Source organism: Erythrolamprus reginae, chromosome 1, assembly GCF_031021105.1.
Source record: "Erythrolamprus reginae isolate rEryReg1 chromosome 1, rEryReg1.hap1, whole genome shotgun sequence".
Lineage (NCBI taxonomy): Eukaryota > Metazoa > Chordata > Lepidosauria > Squamata > Dipsadidae > Erythrolamprus > Erythrolamprus reginae.
The window spans coordinates 312718603-312737078 of record NC_091950.1 but is presented as its reverse complement, the minus strand read 5'-3'; the positions used below and the strand labels follow the sequence as shown (position 1 = coordinate 312737078).

General features: G+C 38.9%; 1 protein-coding gene across 1 annotated transcript in view; it reads left to right on the top strand.

Moving 5' to 3' along the window:
- Positions 1-15396: 15396 nt before the first annotated feature.
- Positions 15397-18476, top strand: part of SLC2A12 (solute carrier family 2 member 12) — a 31136-nt gene continuing 28056 nt past the window's right edge. Inside the window, exon 1 of the mRNA XM_070733554.1 lies at positions 15397-15887. Coding sequence (XP_070589655.1) covers positions 15785-15887 — 103 coding nt within the window. The 5' untranslated portion in view covers positions 15397-15784. The remainder of the gene's footprint in view (positions 15888-18476) is intronic.

Below are 18476 nucleotides of genomic sequence, written 5' to 3'. Positions count from 1 at the left end.
TCTGACTGCCAGCAGTTTGATTCTCACTGGCTCCAAGTTGACTTGGCTTTCTATTCTTCCTGGGATCAGTAAAATGAGGACCCAGATTGTTGGGGGCAATACGCTGACTCTGTAAACTGCTTAGAGAAGGCTGTAAAGCACTGTAAAATAGTATAGTAAGTACTAAAGAAAATGCTATAAAGCCCTTCATGGCACTGGACCAGATTATCTCCGGGACCGCCTTCTGCTGCACGAATCCCAGCGACCAGTTAGGTCCCACAGAGTTGGCCTTCTCCGGGTCCCGTCAACTAAACAATGTCGTTTGGCGGGACCCAGGGGAAGAGCCTTCTCTGTGGCAGCTCTGGAACCAACTCGCCCCCACCCTCCTCGTCTTTCGTAAGCTCCTTAAAATCCATGGGGGAACTGAGATACTCTTTCCCCCTAGGCCTTTACAATTTACACATGGTATGTTTGTATGTATGTTTGGTTTTATAATAAGGGTCTTTTTTAGTTGTTTTAATATTTGATTGTTACATGCTGTCTTTTATCTACGGAGAGGGGCGGCATACAAATCCAATCAATCAATCAATCAATGGAAAAGAAAGAAAAGGAATTATTGAGATGCCTAACTCATTAGTGAAGGGGCCTAACTAGTTTTGGAACACTAACATGGTTAGTTTTGGAATACAGAATCGCCACTCACTTTTTCCAGGAAATGCATGGTGGTATTTCATGTGCATTATCATTATTACAAAATTTTAACCTATTTGTATAGGTTATTACAACTTATGACTATAGGTTGCATAGGAGGGAGTATTAGGTATGTTCACCACCTTGAGTTATATTCCCTCTTATTTCCCCCATAACAATAGTCCTGCGAGAAGGATTGGTCTGAGAGAGAATAATTGGCCCGAAGTCACCTGCCATCCTTTCACTTTGAAGGGAGGCCTAGAGGTTACTGTCCCCTGGTTTCTAAGCCAGAACTTTCACCACTAAAACAAACAGATCCTTATTGTGAGAGGACTGGAAAACTTACATATCATATCATAAACTAATTTAGAGAGGCTATAATGTTATCATGCTATGGTAGCGAGTCTGCTTTTTTATTTGTTCTTTTTCTCACTATGGTTATCCCCCACCCGTTCCCACAACACAACAAGCTGGGTGGTGTAGTTTTAAGTGTAGTGCAAGAATTAGATGTCTTTCAAGTAAATCTGAACTAATTGCGTGAGAGAATTGGCTCCTTCTATTCCCACGAGATACCACAAACCAATGACTCAAATACTAATTGTGTTGTGCAAATAGTATATACCTGCTTGCGCCTGAATCAGGCAAAACGGGGGCTTAGACATATTTTATGCTGTGTCACAGTTACAACAGAAGATCAAACATATGGAAATTTAATGTGGATGAATCTTCAGTCTCATGTACCTCACTGACAATCTGGTCTGACACTGTTTGTTTTCCTCATACCCTTCTAACACAGCCCCAAACATGTCCAAAGCTAAGTTTAGTAGGCTTAGCAGATTTTCAGATGGCATCTGATGATTCAAACATCTGAGTCATCCCACCTACCATGGGGGCAAAGTATGCACAAGTACTTTCATCCTCCCTCTCAAAACATTAGCCAGCTGGGTTTGAGTGAAAGTGCAGGCACAAACACAATAATGAGCCAAGCCCTTACATGTACATCCACCAACGCCATCACTCTACTAAACAAATAATTCCCTCAACACTGTCAGACTTTTGACTAAATCTGCACTTCTATTCTACTAGCTTTTCTCATCGTTCCTATCATCCTTTCCCTCCTTCTTAGGACTGTATGACTGTAACTTGTTGCTTGTATCTTAAGATTTTTATTAATATTGATTGTTTCTTCATTGCTTATTTGACCCCTATGACAATCATTAAGTGTCGTACCACATGATTCTTGACAAATGTATCTTTTTCTTTTATGTACGTTGACAGCATATGCACCGAGACAAATTCCTTGTGTGTCCAATCACACTTGGCCAATAAAGAATTCTATTCTATTCTATTCTATTCTATTCTATTCTAGTCTAGTCTAGTCTAGTCTAGTCTAGTCTATACCAAGAGGTAATTTGCTGTACGTGGAATAAGCCTTTCTACAAAGCTCAAAGTCTACCCAGCAATAGTGCTAACCATCTGATTGTATGCCAGTAAGACTTGGACAGTATACAGGAGACATACTAGGCAATTGAACCACTTCCTCATGATCTGCCTCTGTAGAATCCTGAGGATCCGGTGGCAGGATAAGGTGCCCGACACTGAGGTCCTCTCCAGAGCTGGCCTGCTGATAAAAGCCAAGACAGGCTGGGCAGGCCATGTTGCTAGGATGCCAGACCATTGCATCCCTAAACAGCTCCTCTATGGTGAGCTGTCTAAAGGAAAACGATCACATGGGGGACAGAGGAAGCGTTACAAAGATGCATTGAAAGCCTCCTTCAAGCCCCTCAATATCGACACCACCTCCTGAGAAACCTTGGCACAAGATCGACCAACATTGTGCATGCTGATCCACCAAGGCTGCCAGACATCTGAGGCCCAAAGAACAGAAAGAGAAGTGAGCGCTCCCCAAAGCCAGAGCTGCAAATGCTGTGACAATGGTGCCCACACATGTCTGCCCAACATGTGGCAGAAGATTTTGTGCCTGTATAGACCAGACCTGGGCAAAGTGTGGCCCGGGGGCCAGATACAGCCCGCCCGCTGTCTGTGACCGGCCCGCGAACGTTGGAAGGAAGGAAGGAAGGAAGGAAGGAAGGAAGGAAGGAAGAAAGGAAGGAAGGAAGGAAGGAAAAATGGAGGGAACAAGGAAGGAAGGAAGGAAGGGATGGGCAATTAATTTATAATTATAATTATAATATATAATTATATATATATATATATATATATATATATATATATATATATATAATATAACATATAACATAATATAATATATAATTATAATTTATAATTATAATATAATTAACTCAGTTCTACCCAATAATATACAGTATTGAGTAGAACTGAGTTAATTATATTAATCCGGCCCTCTAAAACCATCCCAATTTCTCATGCTTCCCCATGGCAAAATTAATTGCCCACTCCTGGTATAGACCTTACCAGCCACCTGCAGACACATCATATACAGACCACAACCCATTAAATGTCAAGGCCAAATGGACAGACATCAGCAATTTGCTGTAAAAGCTAGACAGTTTACGAAGTAATCAGAAAGAAAGGGGAATTAATGGACAGAATAATACATTATACACACAAACTCTACTCAAATACCTTATTTCAGATCGTCATTCCTAATTTTGAAGCTTATTTCATAATTATGAATTAAAGAGGCTCTTCTGTTTTGAACAAATGGTTTATGGGTCAACATAGAATGTACATAACTTTGCTTAAGTTGTATGTTTTCATTACCAGCAAACACGCTGTTCATAAAAGGTAAAATTGGTTTTCCTGTTATATGACCCAAAAGTGATTCCCCAGATGCTGTTGAATTAAAACCCCAAATATGTCACTGGTTATGTTGAATAGGGCTATTGGATGTTATAGTTCAGCAACGTTAAGGAGTGCTGCAGGTTCTTATTTTGTTTCCCAGCCAGTGGCTTTTCTACAATGGGAAAAAAATATGGGAAAAACAGTAGAAAAACACTGGAAGGTTAAACATGAAAAGTGATTGCACTTGTGCTGCCAATAAATCTCTGTAAATGGGTCATTTCACAATGAAGCCTTGTTTAGAATCAATCATGAAGTCAGCAGGAGATTTCAAGTTTACAGTGCAATTTTCTCTTGAAGTAATTTGCAGCACAGTGAAATGTAGATAAAAAGTGACACCATGTGGTTTTTTAAAGATGTGCAGATCCGTGTTCCACAAAATGGAACAAATCACTTTGTAATCTTCAAATGGCTAATCCAACTCCAGGAAACATAAGCTATTAATATTGTCCTACAGGGATTTTGTGTGTGGTGTGGGGGAGAACTCTGGAGGTCTATATATTACCAATTGTGTGCAGATTTTAATAAGTATAATAGCAAGAAATAATTTTATTTACTTATTAAATTTGTGTGCCACTCATCTTGTCTAGAGGTGACTCTGGGCGGCTTGCAAATACCTTACCTAAAAAGGAAGAAAGATGCCAAAACGTTGGCGATGGAATTTTGAGGAAGAGTTTCAGTCCAGTTGACCCTAGGCAACAACAGATAAGCATCAAAATGGATATCTTAAAGGTTTGAGACTACTGGATCAGAAAATTGGAAAAAAATGAAAAAAACAGACTGCAGCAGTAATCTTGATACAAAATGGCTGCCGAGGTGGAAGGAAGAAGGGAGGGAGGGAGGATAGCAAATTTATGAGGTTGTATCTTGTTAACTCTTACCTCTTATCCATCCATGGTGGTTTCTTCTCTCTCTCTCTCTCCCTCTCTCTCTCTCTCCCTCCCTCCCTCTCTCTCTCTTCAGTGGGAGGATGGAAGATGCATAGGCTCCGATATAAAATACAGACTATATCTGTGTGGGGATTTTTTTGGGGGGGGGTTGTGGGTTGTAAGAGTGCCTATAATCGCTACTGAAGGTCAAGGGGAAATCCTGTACAAACCAAGTGGATAATGTCTGACACTTTATTTTGCAATATACCCTGTTCCCACTTAAAAATTAGAAGTTACCAATAAAAATATATAGTTTAAAAATCAAATGAGAGTCTGATAAGAACCAAGGGGATGACTTGGACACAATACATATGGGGACCACATTTCCTGTTCCTAATTCAGATGTTTGTTTAATTTTTTTTTCTAATTTCAGATGGGATTGATTTTAAAAACCCACTTTATTAAAAGGAACTGAATGGTACATATTACATCATGACTTTGATTATTTTTTCCTTTCTGAGTTTAGGTGGGATAGAAACATGCGCACCCACACAAGCACACATTTTATTTTAATCGATTAGTTATTGCAAAGGGTCTTTGCAGAAATAGTCTCAAGAATCAGTATGTCCAGGATAGGAGTTCGGCTTTTAGAAAGATTTGTCCTGACAATGTAAACAAAGTCTTTGAGGAAATCCAGAACCAGCCTAACAGGGATACTCTTCCTTTTTGATGCTGCACAAAAATAAAAGCGATCCAGAATATGCAACAAATTTAGAATTACCTATTCCAATTCACGGAACTCTCTTAGCCTGCTAGCTATTTCAAATTGCTAAATACTAATATTATCACAAAAACTGGATGAATTTTTAATTTGACTTAAATCACATCAATCTAAATCAAATCAAGTACTAACACAATGTTTTTATTTTTCCTGATAGGTATTCATTCCATATCAACCCTCTCTTTAACATTTCAAGTTTTTGTGTGGAAGCTTTAACTTGTTAACACAACAATGCAGGTAGAATTATTATTATTATTAATAATAATTAATAATAATTAATAATAATTAATAATAATTAATAATAATTAATAATAATTAATAATAATTAATAATAATTAATAATAATTAATAATAATTAATAATAATTAATAATAATTAATAATAATTAATAATAATTAATAATAATTAATAATAATTAATAATAATTAATAATAATTAATAATAATTAATAATAATTAATAATAATTAATAATAATTAATAATAATTAATAATAATTAATAATAATTAATAATAATTTGTTAGATTTGTATGCCGCCCCTATTATATCCTGTAATATAGCCCCATCAAAATGATGTAACCCAGTTCATGGATATTTCTCTAGCAACTGTTCTTCAACCATTTTTGAATTATAGATGTCTTTGTTCTCCAGATAAGGAAATCACAATTCCTTGACCTGGTCTGGACAAGAGTGCTTAAAAGAGTGCGAAGAAGAGCAACAAAGATAATAAGGGGGTCTTCAAGCTAAATCTTATGATGAAGAGCTAATGGAACCAGGTATGTTTAGCCTAACTAAAATACTTAGGGATGACATAACTGTTTTCCAATACTTGAAGGACTAGTCAAGAGACAAGAAGTTTGGCTTATTCTCCATAGCACCTGAGGATAGGAGAAGAAGCTATGGGCCTTTGCTCATTGGAAGGAGATTCAAACTGGAACTAAGAAGGAACTGAGGCTAAGTTCTCAGTTTAACATTATATTTTATTAGAAAAAGAATTTAGTTATAAGGCTTATACAAGCCATGTTTTTAAAAAGTCTTGTTTTGATTAGCTACTCTTAACACCAAGAGGCAGTCCGATTGTTAAACTTTTATGAACCAGCTTTTTTGCTCAATCCCAACAAGTCTGGACTCAACACTCTTGTTGAATCCAGATCTAATCAATTCTAATCAAAACAGTCTCAGCTATCCAGATATAATCAAGTTCCTTCATGTCAACTATCGGACAACTATTGGACAATGAGAACAATTAATCAAATTGCCTTCCAGAATTGTGGATTCAACTGGAGGTTTTTGAGAAAAGATTGGACAACCATTTGTCCAGGATGGTATAAGGATTCCTGCCTTGAGCAGGAGGTTGATCTAGACGTCCTCTAAAATCCATTCCAATCCTGTGACATTATAACTATGCTCTCTAAAATGGCAGCAACGTATAAAGATTAAATAAAGGAGAGATTTGCAAACTGAACGTTCTCATTGAAGAAGAATCAACATTAAAGTTAGATGAGCTATAAGTATGATGTGAAATGACAGGTTGACATGAAGGAACTTGATTAGATCTGGATAGCTGAGACTGTTTTGATTAGAATTGATTAGATCTGGATTCAACAAGAGTGTTGTTATGAAATCAGAGTTGTTGATTGTTGAGTCCAGACTTGTTGGGATTGAGCAAAAAAGCTGGTTCATAAAAGTTTAACAATCGGATTGCCTCTTGGTGTTAAGAGTAGCTAATCAAAGCAAGACTTTTTAAAAACATGGCTTGTATAAGCCTTATAACTAAATTCTTTTTCTAATAAAATATAATGTTATACGATATAATGAGAATACGATAAATCTCTAGTTTCTAATTCAGGCTTGTTCAGAGAACAACAAAACAAGAACTTTGTTTTGATATAATGCTAAGCAAGATATGCATGAAGCTAACAAATATACTATGCTAATCATGTCCCCAGAAAGGGCCAAAATTAACCAAATATATTGGTATTTTTTAATATCATAATAAAATTTTTGGCTTATTATAAAGTGTAATCAGCCTGCCAATGGGCAAATAGCTTAGCCTCAGCTCTTTCCAACATGGAAATATTATAAATAGTATATAATTAAATTTGTTATGTGTTTTGAAAGTTTAAAATATTAAAAATGATAAAATTGTAGCAAATGGTTTAACCCAAGACTTGGTTGAAATACAGTCGTACCTCTACTTAAGAACTTAATTTGTTCCATGACCAGGTTCTTAAGTAGAAAAGTTTGTAAGGAGAAGCAATTTTTCCTATAGGAATCAATGTAAAAGCAAATAATGCATGCAAAACCATTAGGAAAGAAATGCAAGCTTGGAATTTGGGTGGGTGGAGGAGGAGGAAGAAGAGGAGGACAGTCGCTGCCCAGAGCGAAGGGAGCGTTTCTTTTCTCTGGGTGCTGGCAGATGTTTATTCCCTCTCCAAGTGCCCAGAGAAAGGAAAATGTTTTGTTCGCTCTGGACTGCCAAAGTCTCCTTAAGCACCACCAAAAGGCTCCTCTGGCAGCCCAGAAAAGCCTGAGATGGACGGGATTAAAGGGGGAATGGCAGGAAACTGGCTGGGCCTTCATGCCGCTCTCAAATTTCCTGTGAAATTTTTCTGAGCTCGGGTTCTTAAGTAGAAAATGGTTCTTAACAAGAGGCCAAAAAATCTTTAACACCTGGTTCTTATTTAGAAAAGTTCTTAAGTAGAGGCATTCTTAAGTAGAGGTACCACTGTACTGTATATTGCCTACTAGAAGAGCCAAAAGACAAAATTATTGTTTTGATGACCTCTAGTGGAAGAAACATGAATATATTTTAGTTTAGAATATTTCCTGTTCATTCCTAATGAAAAACATTGTTTTTTCTGCAAAAATTGTTTGCTTCTGATGGTTATTTACCAGCAGATTGGGTCTGACTAGTGAAAACTATAATTACAAAGGTGTTTAAAATAAATTTTAAGCATTTAGACATTATATAAACTCAAAATTCAAATTGAATGTATATATGTGTATACATACACACATAAATTAATGGATGCTATCCCTAGACATCTTTGGACACGAGAACAGCTGAATACATCACACAACTATTCATTTGTTGGCGCCAGGGATGAGTACAGGAACTGGTAGCCAAGAATTCATAAAAACACTGTTGTGAAAAAGAGCCAAATAAAATCTCTGAAGAAATCAAGAAGAAAAGCTAATACTGACAATGAGTTCCAATTCTATAAAACAAAACCACAACAATCCTATTGACATGTGTTATACAGATTTCTTTCAGCCTGGGGTAATAATAATAATAGTAATTAATAATAATAATAAATTAATAATAATAATAATAATAATTTATTAGATTTGTATGCTGCCCCTCTCCAAAGACGGCCACAAACATAGGAGATTAGTACCGCCCTCCACCCTCTTGGCCTTTCATAAGGTTTTAAAAACTAACCTTTGCCGGAAGGCTTGGGGCTGTTGAGTGTTAACATCTTACTCCGGCAGATGATGTGAATGTATATTATGATGGGATGAATGTGGATGAGTGTTTTTTAAGTATCAGGGTTTTAGATTCATTTTAGGTTTTGGATTTCTGCTATGCTTTATTTTTGTATTTTGTTCCAGTACAATGGTACTTCTACCCAAGAATGCCTCTACTTACGAACTTTTCTAGACAAGAACTGGGTGTTCAAGATTTTTTGCCTCTTCTCAAGAACCATTTTCCACTTACAAACCCAAGTCTCTGAAACTGTAACCAGAAAAGGCAGGGAGAAGCCTCCGTGGGGCCTCTCTTGGAATCTCCTGGGAGGAAACAAGACCGGAAAAGGGGGAAAGTAGCCTCTGTAGAGCCTCTCTAGGAATCTTCTGGGAGGAAACAGGGCCGGAAAAGGTGTGGAGAAGCCTCTGTGGGGCCTCCCAAGAATCTCCTGGGAGGAAATAGGGCCGAAAAAGGTGTGGAGAAGCCTCCAAGGAACCTCTCTAGGAATCTCCTGGGAGGAAACAGGGCCTCCATCCTCCCTATGGTTTCCCCAATCACACACATTATTTGCTTTTACATTGATTCCTATGGGAAAAAATGCTTCTTCTTACAAACTTTTCTACTTAAGAACCTGGTCATGGAACAAATTAAGTTCATAAGTAGAGGTACCACTGTATTTATCTTGTTGTGAGCCACTCTGAGTCTATGGAGAAGGGTGACATATAAGTCCAATCAATCAATCAATCAATCCTCAATTGAAATATATACAAGGAGAGGATAACTTCGGAAAATAAAGGCTACAGGTCTACATATTTCCAAATTAATCCATCACACTCAATTATGTAACTCAGCCAGGCAAGTAGAAGATCAGCTGAAGAGATATGAAAATCCACTCGAATTTATTAATTGCTCAGCACACATGAACAGTTATTTATAAGAAAGATCAATCTCAAGTGATACCTAAATTGAAATTTCTTTTTTCTTAAAGAAGATTATTATTATTATTAATAATAATAATAATAATAATAATAATAATAATAATAATAGGATTTGTATGCCGCCCCTCTCCGTAGACTCGGGGCAGCTAACAACAGTAGTACAAAACAGCATTCCAATACTAAAACAGCTAAAAAACCCTTATTTGTAAAACCAAACATACATACAAACAAACATACCATGCATAAATTGTAAAGACCTAGGGGGAAAGAATATCTCAATCCCAAAACAATTGGAGCACCTGTTATACACCATCAACATTGATAAAAATCATTATCAGTCAGTTTGCAAAAGGCAGCAATTACTTGGAACTGCTTATATCCTATGATACCTTAACGTCTGCTTATCCCAGCTCCTTGGAAATGACTTGGTAGGTGGATAAAAATGCCAAATCCAATCTAAACATCTGGCTGACCATGCAACAAGTTATATTCTTTGTGGCCTGGTTTTGATCCTTGCAATATATTTCTCATGCAACTGTCTTTACTGGTTTTGCTTTTACTGCACTGTTCTTGTTATTCTTACAGTAGTTACTGAATAGGTTGTGCTGAATACATTTGCAAAAGACAGCTCTAAACTGTTTAGCTATCTGGAGATGCCAATACTACATTCCAACAAATTCTACATATATACTCGCACCTTTTGGGACTACACCTAATTACAGTAAATATTTTGAAAACAATATACTTTTGCTCAAAATAAAATTCATTTTTATTTTATTTGTTTTGTCAAGTACATATTGGTGGTATACAAAGATACATGATACTAGTAAAAGAGAAACGTTAGGACAGGGGATGGAAGGCAGTCTGGTGTACTTATTTTATTTATTTGATTTTTATGCTGCCCTTCTCTTTAGACTCAGGGTGGCTTACAATATGTTAGCAATAGCACATTTTAACAGAGCCAGCATATTGCCCCCACAATCCAGGTCCTCATTTTACCCACCTTGGAAGGATGGAACGCCGGTGATGAGATTTGAACTGCTGACCTACAAATCTATAGTCAGCTTCAGTGGCCTGCAGTATAGCACTCTACCTGCTGCGCCACCCCGGCTGCCTTAAGTACAAAGAAACCTGAGTGAACTTATACAGTCAGCCCTTTTCAACACTAGGAAGAAGTCAAGGGCAAGTCATTTCTGAAACCTTGGCAAGAAAACTGCAAGGACTAATCCAGGAAGCCATCAAGAATCAACAATGACTCAAAAGCACACACAAAAGCCATTAACTGTTTTAGGCATATCACATTGGTTTGAAGAGTGCAGTATGATCTATATCAGGGTTTGTCTTCTCATGGGAAATATATTGCTATTGAGTTATATGCTAGTTTGTCTCTCATCCATCATTTGGTTGACTGTTCTGAGTTTTAATGACATCTTCTAAGAATTTCTCAGTTGAAAAATTCAAAGTTGCATGTGTGATCTCTCTTTATTGCTATTAGTTTGTTGCAGCTTGAATACCTTTGACTTATATCCATTGGTTTAGCGACTGTCCAAAGTTACAATAGCACTGAAAACAGTGATTTATTGTAGGACCAGTCACCAGGTGCTTATGAAAAACACACTTATGACTATTGTGGTATCCCCATAGTCATGTGATCAAAATTCGGGTCTTAGCAACTGCCATGTATTTATGACAACTTCAGTGTCTTAGGGTTATATAATTACCATTTGCAACTTCCCAGCCAATTTTTTAAAAACAAAGCCGATGGGGAAAGTCAGTCATTCATTTAATGGCTGCATTACTCACGTAAGAACTGCAGTGATTCACTTAATAACTGATGCAAGAAAGTTGTAAAATTGGGTACAATTCACTTAACAAGTGCTTTGCTTAGCAATGGAAATTCTGGTCCCACTTATAATTATAAATTGAGTATTGCTTATAATGATAGCTTCATGTTTTTCATACAGTACACCATTAGCCCTTCAATAGTAGCTTTTATTTATTTATTTATTTATTTATTCATTCATTCATTCATTCATTCATTCATTCATTTATTTATTTGATTTGTATGCTGCCCCTCTCCGAGGACTTGGAGCGGCTCACAACAAAAGAAAACAATACAAATCCAATATTTTAAAAACTATTTAAGACCCTTAACATAAAAACAATCAAACATCTCATACAGGCCATACATAAAGTGGAAACGGTCCAGGGGAATCAATTTCCCCATGCATGATGGCAGAGGTGGGTTTTGAGGAGTTTGCGAAAGGCAAGGAGGGTGGGGGCAGTCCTAATCTCTGGGGGGAGTTGAATCCAGAGGGTTGGGGCCACCACAGAGAAGGCTCTTCCCTTGCTTTCCCCCCATTTTGTCCTGCAGTAAAGAAAGTAGGGAAGAAAACAACTAAATTGCATCTGAGTACAAATATTGATTTTAACAAATACAGGTCCCATTGCTGTATTGGGAAAAATATTTTACCTGGAGAGTTGTGGAAAATGTTTACTGAGGATAGAAGTTATAGATGAGCTTTCCCCTTGAATTACTCTTTGAAAATAATGAGACCACATTGGAAACAGAATTAAAATTCTTCTTGATGAACAACTTCTCATTTGTCTATAGAGGTTCTCATTCATCTAGGTCACGATTGTTCCAAATGCACTTTTATTTAAAGGCACCTGGAGTTTCTGAATTTTTCTTTAACACTTTTCACTTCCCATCCAAGAAGTTTCTTCAGTTCTTACTATGTCAGAAGATACAGATTATTAGCACTAAGGTAGTTTCAATAAATCTGTTGACCGGCTGTTGTAGAGAGTAATTCTTCCATGCCTCGCAAGTTACTTAGAACCGAAGAAGTTTCTTGGATGAGAAGTGAAACATCTTAAAGAGAAACCAGAAACTCCAATTGCCTTTAAAATAAAAGCATCTTTGAAGCCTGTCATTTGCTTTGGGCTTTCCTCACTTGTGTTGATTTTAGTACTTCTGCCATTCACCAGAAGATTATTATTATAAATGCCACTACAAATGACCCTAAATGGATCTGGAAGAGGGGTAGGCAAAGTTGGCTCTTCTATGATTTGTGGACTTCAACTCCCAGAATTCCTGGGTCAATCATGCTAGCTCAGGAATTCTGGGAGTTGGAGTCCACATGTCATAGAAGAGCCAACTTTGCCTATCCCTGATCTGGAATCATAGTCTTCTCTGCTTAAATGTTAAATTAAAGTTATTAAATGAAGCCTGATACATTCTTGACAAGAGCACTAGAGGGGCCTTTGTATCAAAAAGTCAAGGGAGTGATAGGAGTAGTGTGATCAAATCTCCACCTCTTTTTATATGCACTGTGCTCTTTTGGTATGATTTCTACTATATTTAAAGCTACCAGAATGTACCCTGTTTCCCCGAAAATAAGTCACCCCCAAAAGTAAGACACAGGAGAGGTTTTGTAGAATTGCCTAATATAAGGCATCCCCCGAAAGTGAGATGTAGGAGATGTTTTGTTTCGCAGCATTCCCGAACAGAACATATATAACACTGCTGTCCATAAATTGCGTCCCAAAATGCTGCATCGATTAGATTTAAAACACATCCAACACGCATCCAAATTGCGGCTGCGTGTTTGGATGCGGTTTTGCTGCAGCAGGATATAGGATACAATTCATTTTTTTTAAAAGACATCCGCTGAAAATAAGATGTAGCACATCTTTGGGAGCAAAAATTAATATAAGACGCTGTCTTATTTTCAGGGAAACACGGTATGTACTGAAATTTAGAATAATTTTTAAAAGCCATGCTTTGCAAAGCCAGGGATAGACTCTTGCTAAACATTTACATCCTTACCTCCCCAGAAATATAGCATTTAAATATTACTGATGGGATGAGACATTGTACTCAGGCAGTCAGGTTTTGCTTTGTGCAATGTAATCAATCCCTTGGGTTTCTAATCCTGTAATCCTCCAATTGGTTTGTAATTTTGTGGTTATGTGTGAACCCAAACAATTGTGGGTGGTTCAGGAAAGGATGCGACTGAAATAAAACACCGCAAGATTAACCTATTTATTAAATTTATAATAGGTAGAGCTATATTACCTACAATAAATTGACTCTGCTCAAAAAAATAAAGGGAACACTCAAATAACACATCCAAGATTTGAATGAATGAAATATTCTCATAGAATACTTTGTTCTGTACAAAGTTTTGAATGTGCAGACAACAAAATGAAATGGATTGTCAATCAGTGTTGCTTCCTAAGTGGACAGTCTGATTTCACAGAAGTTTGATTTACTTGGAATTATATTGTGTTGTTTAAATGTTCCCTTTGTTTTTTTGAGCACTGTATTTATAATTTATAAATAAATAAAAGGGGGTTTCATAAGTGCACCACTGTGCCTACCATCCCTGTCCTACTGTCCTCTTTTATTGTTAATTTTTTACTTATGTTACTTATGCTACTACTGTCCTATACATGTTTGACAAATAAAATACATTTATTTTATTTATTTTATTGATTGATTGATTTTGTCCATTACACAATGAGGATTTTAGCGGGTATACACATAGTAAAATACATAATGAAGGTTATAGAGGATATACTCATAATAAAATATATCTAAGAAAGAATAGAAGATATAGAAATAAAACATATCAATGAAAGAATAGAAGAAGAGATATAGGAATAGAAGAAAGGTATAGGAGATATAGGAGAGCAATAGGACAGGGGACGGAAGGCACTCTAGTGCACTTGTACTTTCCCCTTACTGACCTCTTAGGAATCTGGATAGGTCAACCGTACATAATCTAAAAGTAACGTGTTGGGGGTTTGGGGATGACACTATGGAGTCCAGTAAGGAGTTCCACGCTTCGACAACTCGATTACTGAAGTTGTATTTTTTACAGTCAAGTTTGGAGCGGTTAATATTAAGTTTAAATCTGTTGTGTGCTCTTGTGTTGTTGTGGTTGAAGCTGAAGTAGTCGCCGGCAGGCAGGCAGGACGTTGCAGCATATAATCTTGTGGGCAATACTTAGATCATGTTTAAGGCGTCTTAGTTCTACGTTTTCTAGGCCCAGGGTTGAAAGTCTAGTCTCATAGGGCAGTGTTTCCCAACCTTGGCAACTTGAAGATATTTGGACTTCAACTCCCAGAATTCCCCATTCAGCATCCGTTGGCTGTGGAATTCTGGGAGTTGAGGTCCAAATATCTTCAAGTTGCCAAGGTTGGGAAACACTGTCATAGGGTATTTGTTTTGAGTGGAGGAGTGAAGGGCTCTTCTGGCGAAGTATCTTTGGACATTTTCAAGGGTGTGAGAAATTACATGAGAAATTACATTCTCATGTAATTTCTACAGGACAGCTGAATCAAAAATCACTATGCACACTTTACATCCTACTGTTGCCTGCGCTAAACTTCTTTCTCAATTTTTACAGAAATAATCCACTTTTGACCTGGCTATAAGCATCCCCTTTTTTTCATCTCCCAGGCTTCTCCTTCCTCTTTCTCCTCAGCAGAGCATCCTTTATTGGGGATGGGGGGGAGAAGCAAATAAACATTGGATTTGCCTTTTAGGTAACTCCCACATTTCTATAACCTCTCAGAAGGATTAAAAAAAAGAGTCTACGGAGAGGGGCGGCATACAAATCTAATAAATAAATAAATAGATAGATAGATAGATAGATAGATAGATAGATAGATAGATAGATAGATAGATAAACAAACAAACAAACAAACAAACAAAATTATTGTCGTGCGCCCACAGGACGGTTCCCTGAGTGCTCTCGTTTGGCCTGTTTATGTAGGCCCTGCAAGTACTTCAGCTGTTAAACACACACACACATACAGAAACAGTGGGGTGGGAGCGGGCGGAGTAAATAGGAGCGAGGAGGGGGGATGTAAAATACTCATTGTACCTTCCTCCTCTTCGGTTTCTCAGCTATTTGTTCAAAACGAAAACAATAGGTCTGGGCTCAGGAGGGGGGGGGGAATCCCTCCCTTTCGCGCCGCTGATAGGCTCCGCCAGAATAGCAACAGGCCGGGTCACCGAAAAGGGCAAAGCCTGAGGCAGCGGAAAGAAAAAAAAAAGTTTACTCGCGGATCGCTTTGAGTAACTTTCAGATTTCATCCTGCTGCCATGAGCGGGGCGGCGGGACTCCAAGCCGGTGTGGAGCGCCTGAGGAAGGCGGCCCTCCTGTAAAAAGAAAGGCGTCTCGAGTCTCCAAGGGCCCCCAGTGGGCTTCTCTCAGGCTCCAGCCATGTTACTCGGGCCGAACAAGGAGGACCTCCGTCCGAAAAGCCACGGCGAGACCGAAGAAAGCACCGCTTGCGGGAGCCCTCGCGGACCTCCAGACCAGACAGGTAAAACGGGCGAATCCGGATTGGCGGGCTTGCTTGCAAAGTTGACAGATGCAGGTAATGTGCCGTCGTCCGTAACTTTCCAGTTGCGAGGAACTGGAACAATAGCGTTTTAGTCAAGAGAAACAAAACAGCCCGGAAACTTTGCAAGTCGTTTCGTCAATTCAAACTTTCTCATTCCTGTTTTTTCTTGAGGGAAGATGCTGGCAGTAATACTATCAGTATGTGTATGTATGCATGTGTGCGTATATACTGTACGTACATACATACATACATACATACATACATACATACATACATGAATGTATATATGAATGACTAGTATGTATGCTGTTGAATTGTCCTTTGTTTGAATTAGTATTTTAGATATTAGTTCCTTTTTCTTCACTTCTTTTTATTGTTGCTGTTATTGTAATTTCATAGTCTTGTAAGCCGCCCTGAGTCCTTCGGGATTGGGCGGCATAGAAGTCAAAATAAGTAAGTAAGTAAGTAAGTATGTATGTATGTATGTATGTATGTATACCGGAGAGGGGCGGCATAGAAATCCAATAAATAAATAAATAAATATATGTATATGTACCGTGTTTCCCCGAAAATAAGACGTTTCCCGAAAGTAAGGCATGTCAGAGGTTTTGCAGAATTTGCTAATATAAGGCACCCCCTGAAAATAAGGCGTAGTCAAGTTTACATACGGTACCATTCTGAGACCGCGAAATAGAGATGCTTCCTTTCTTCCTCCCCCCCCTCCCTCCTCCATTCCTGGTTTTACTTAACCCCAAAACAGAGCTGCTTGGTGGCTCATAGGACTTCTGCCGCTGCAGGTCTTGCCACTGTGTCTTCTGTTGGCTGCTGCGGGGCAGGAGGTGCAATCTGGGCAGCGGCGACCAAGGCTCAGCCCCCTCGCCGGACCCATCTTTTTTCGGCGCCGGCGTCGCTTGGGGAGGAGCCCTCGGAGGCCATGGGCGTGCCTCCACATCCGGAGGCAGAAGACAGCTCAACGGATGGGTGGCTACCTGCCTGCAGCAGCACTAAAGGGGGCTGACAGTTTGGGCTGGTCAGCGTCGGGAACTGCTCCTCCGCTTTTGGGATGCCACCGCCGATTTCGCTGCCGACGGGCCTCTCAGCTGTTTGGTGGCCCACGTGTCTTCTGTTGGCCGCTGCTGCGCCGCTGCGACCGGCAGAAGACACGTGGGCCGCCAGACAGCTGAGAGGCCTGGCGACAGCGAAATCAACAGCAGCGAAATCAGCGGTGGCATCCCGATAGCGGAGGAGCAGCTCCCAACGCTGACCAGCCCCAAACCATCAGCCCCCTTTGTTGCTGAAGGCGGGTAGCCACCCATCCGTCAGGCTGTCTTCTGCCTCTGGATCCGGAGGCACGCCCATGGCTACCAAGGGTTCCTCCCCAAGTGACGCCGGCACCGAAAAAAGATGGGTCCGTCGAAGGGGCTGAGCCTTGGCCGCCGCTGCCCAGAAATATAAGGCACCCCCTGAAAATAAGACATAGCACAACTTTTGGAGCAAAAATTAATATAAGACAGTGTCTTATTTTCGGGGAAACACGGTATGTGTATATATATGTGTGTGTGTGTGTGTACACACACATATACACACACACACACACATACTGTATATACACTGCTAAAAAAAAATAAAGGGAACACTTAAACAACACAATATAACTCCAAGTAAATCAAACTTCTGTGAAATCAAACTGTCCACTTAGGAAGCAACACTGATTGACAATCAATTTCACATGCTGTTGGGCACATTCAACTTTGTACAGAACAAAGTATTCAATGAGGATATTTCCTTTATTCCTATCTAGGATGTGTTATTTGAGTGTTCCCTTTATTTTTTTGAGCAGTATGTATATATATATACACACACACACAGACCACGGAGGAGAATTTTGCTTGTTCTATTTTAGCTTGGTGGCATATGTCTGTGTGGTGTGTATAAAGCTTAAGCAATGAGAGGCAGGGTTTGCGCCTTGGAATTGGTCTTGATCCCTAAATGACTGCCAGGAAAATCCCTGCGGTTTTCCTGGCAAGATTTTAGAAGTAGTTTGCCATTGCCTCCTGCCTACTCCCTTGTTTAAGGAGAGTGCCTGGCTGAAGATCACCAGCTGGCTTTGTGCCTGAGGCAGCACTAGAACTCAGTTCCCCCCTGTTTCTAGCCTGAAGTCTTAATTGACAAGTTGGTGGGGTTCCAAGAAAGGTCCTTCTCTGTGGCTGCCCCAGCTCTTTAGAACCAACTACCCCCATCCCCATGTCCATACTTCTCTCACCTGAGTCCCTATGTGATTGGGCGGCATATAAGTCAAACAAACAAATCAATAAATAGATAAGGAGGGAGGGAGGGAAAGAAAGAGAGAAAGAGAAAAAAAGAAAGAAATAAATAAAAAGAAAGAAAGAAAGAGTCTCAACTCTCTCATTCAAGCAGTAGTAACTAGGTTTTAATGCAGTTTTTTCCTGGTCCAAGTAAGTCTCCATCTGCTACAGCACTTTGATCTTATCCTTGAACAATGGCCCTTTGCATCATTTTGCATGTGAGGTGCGGGTTGTTTACTTGCACTTATTATATTGCCTGGTT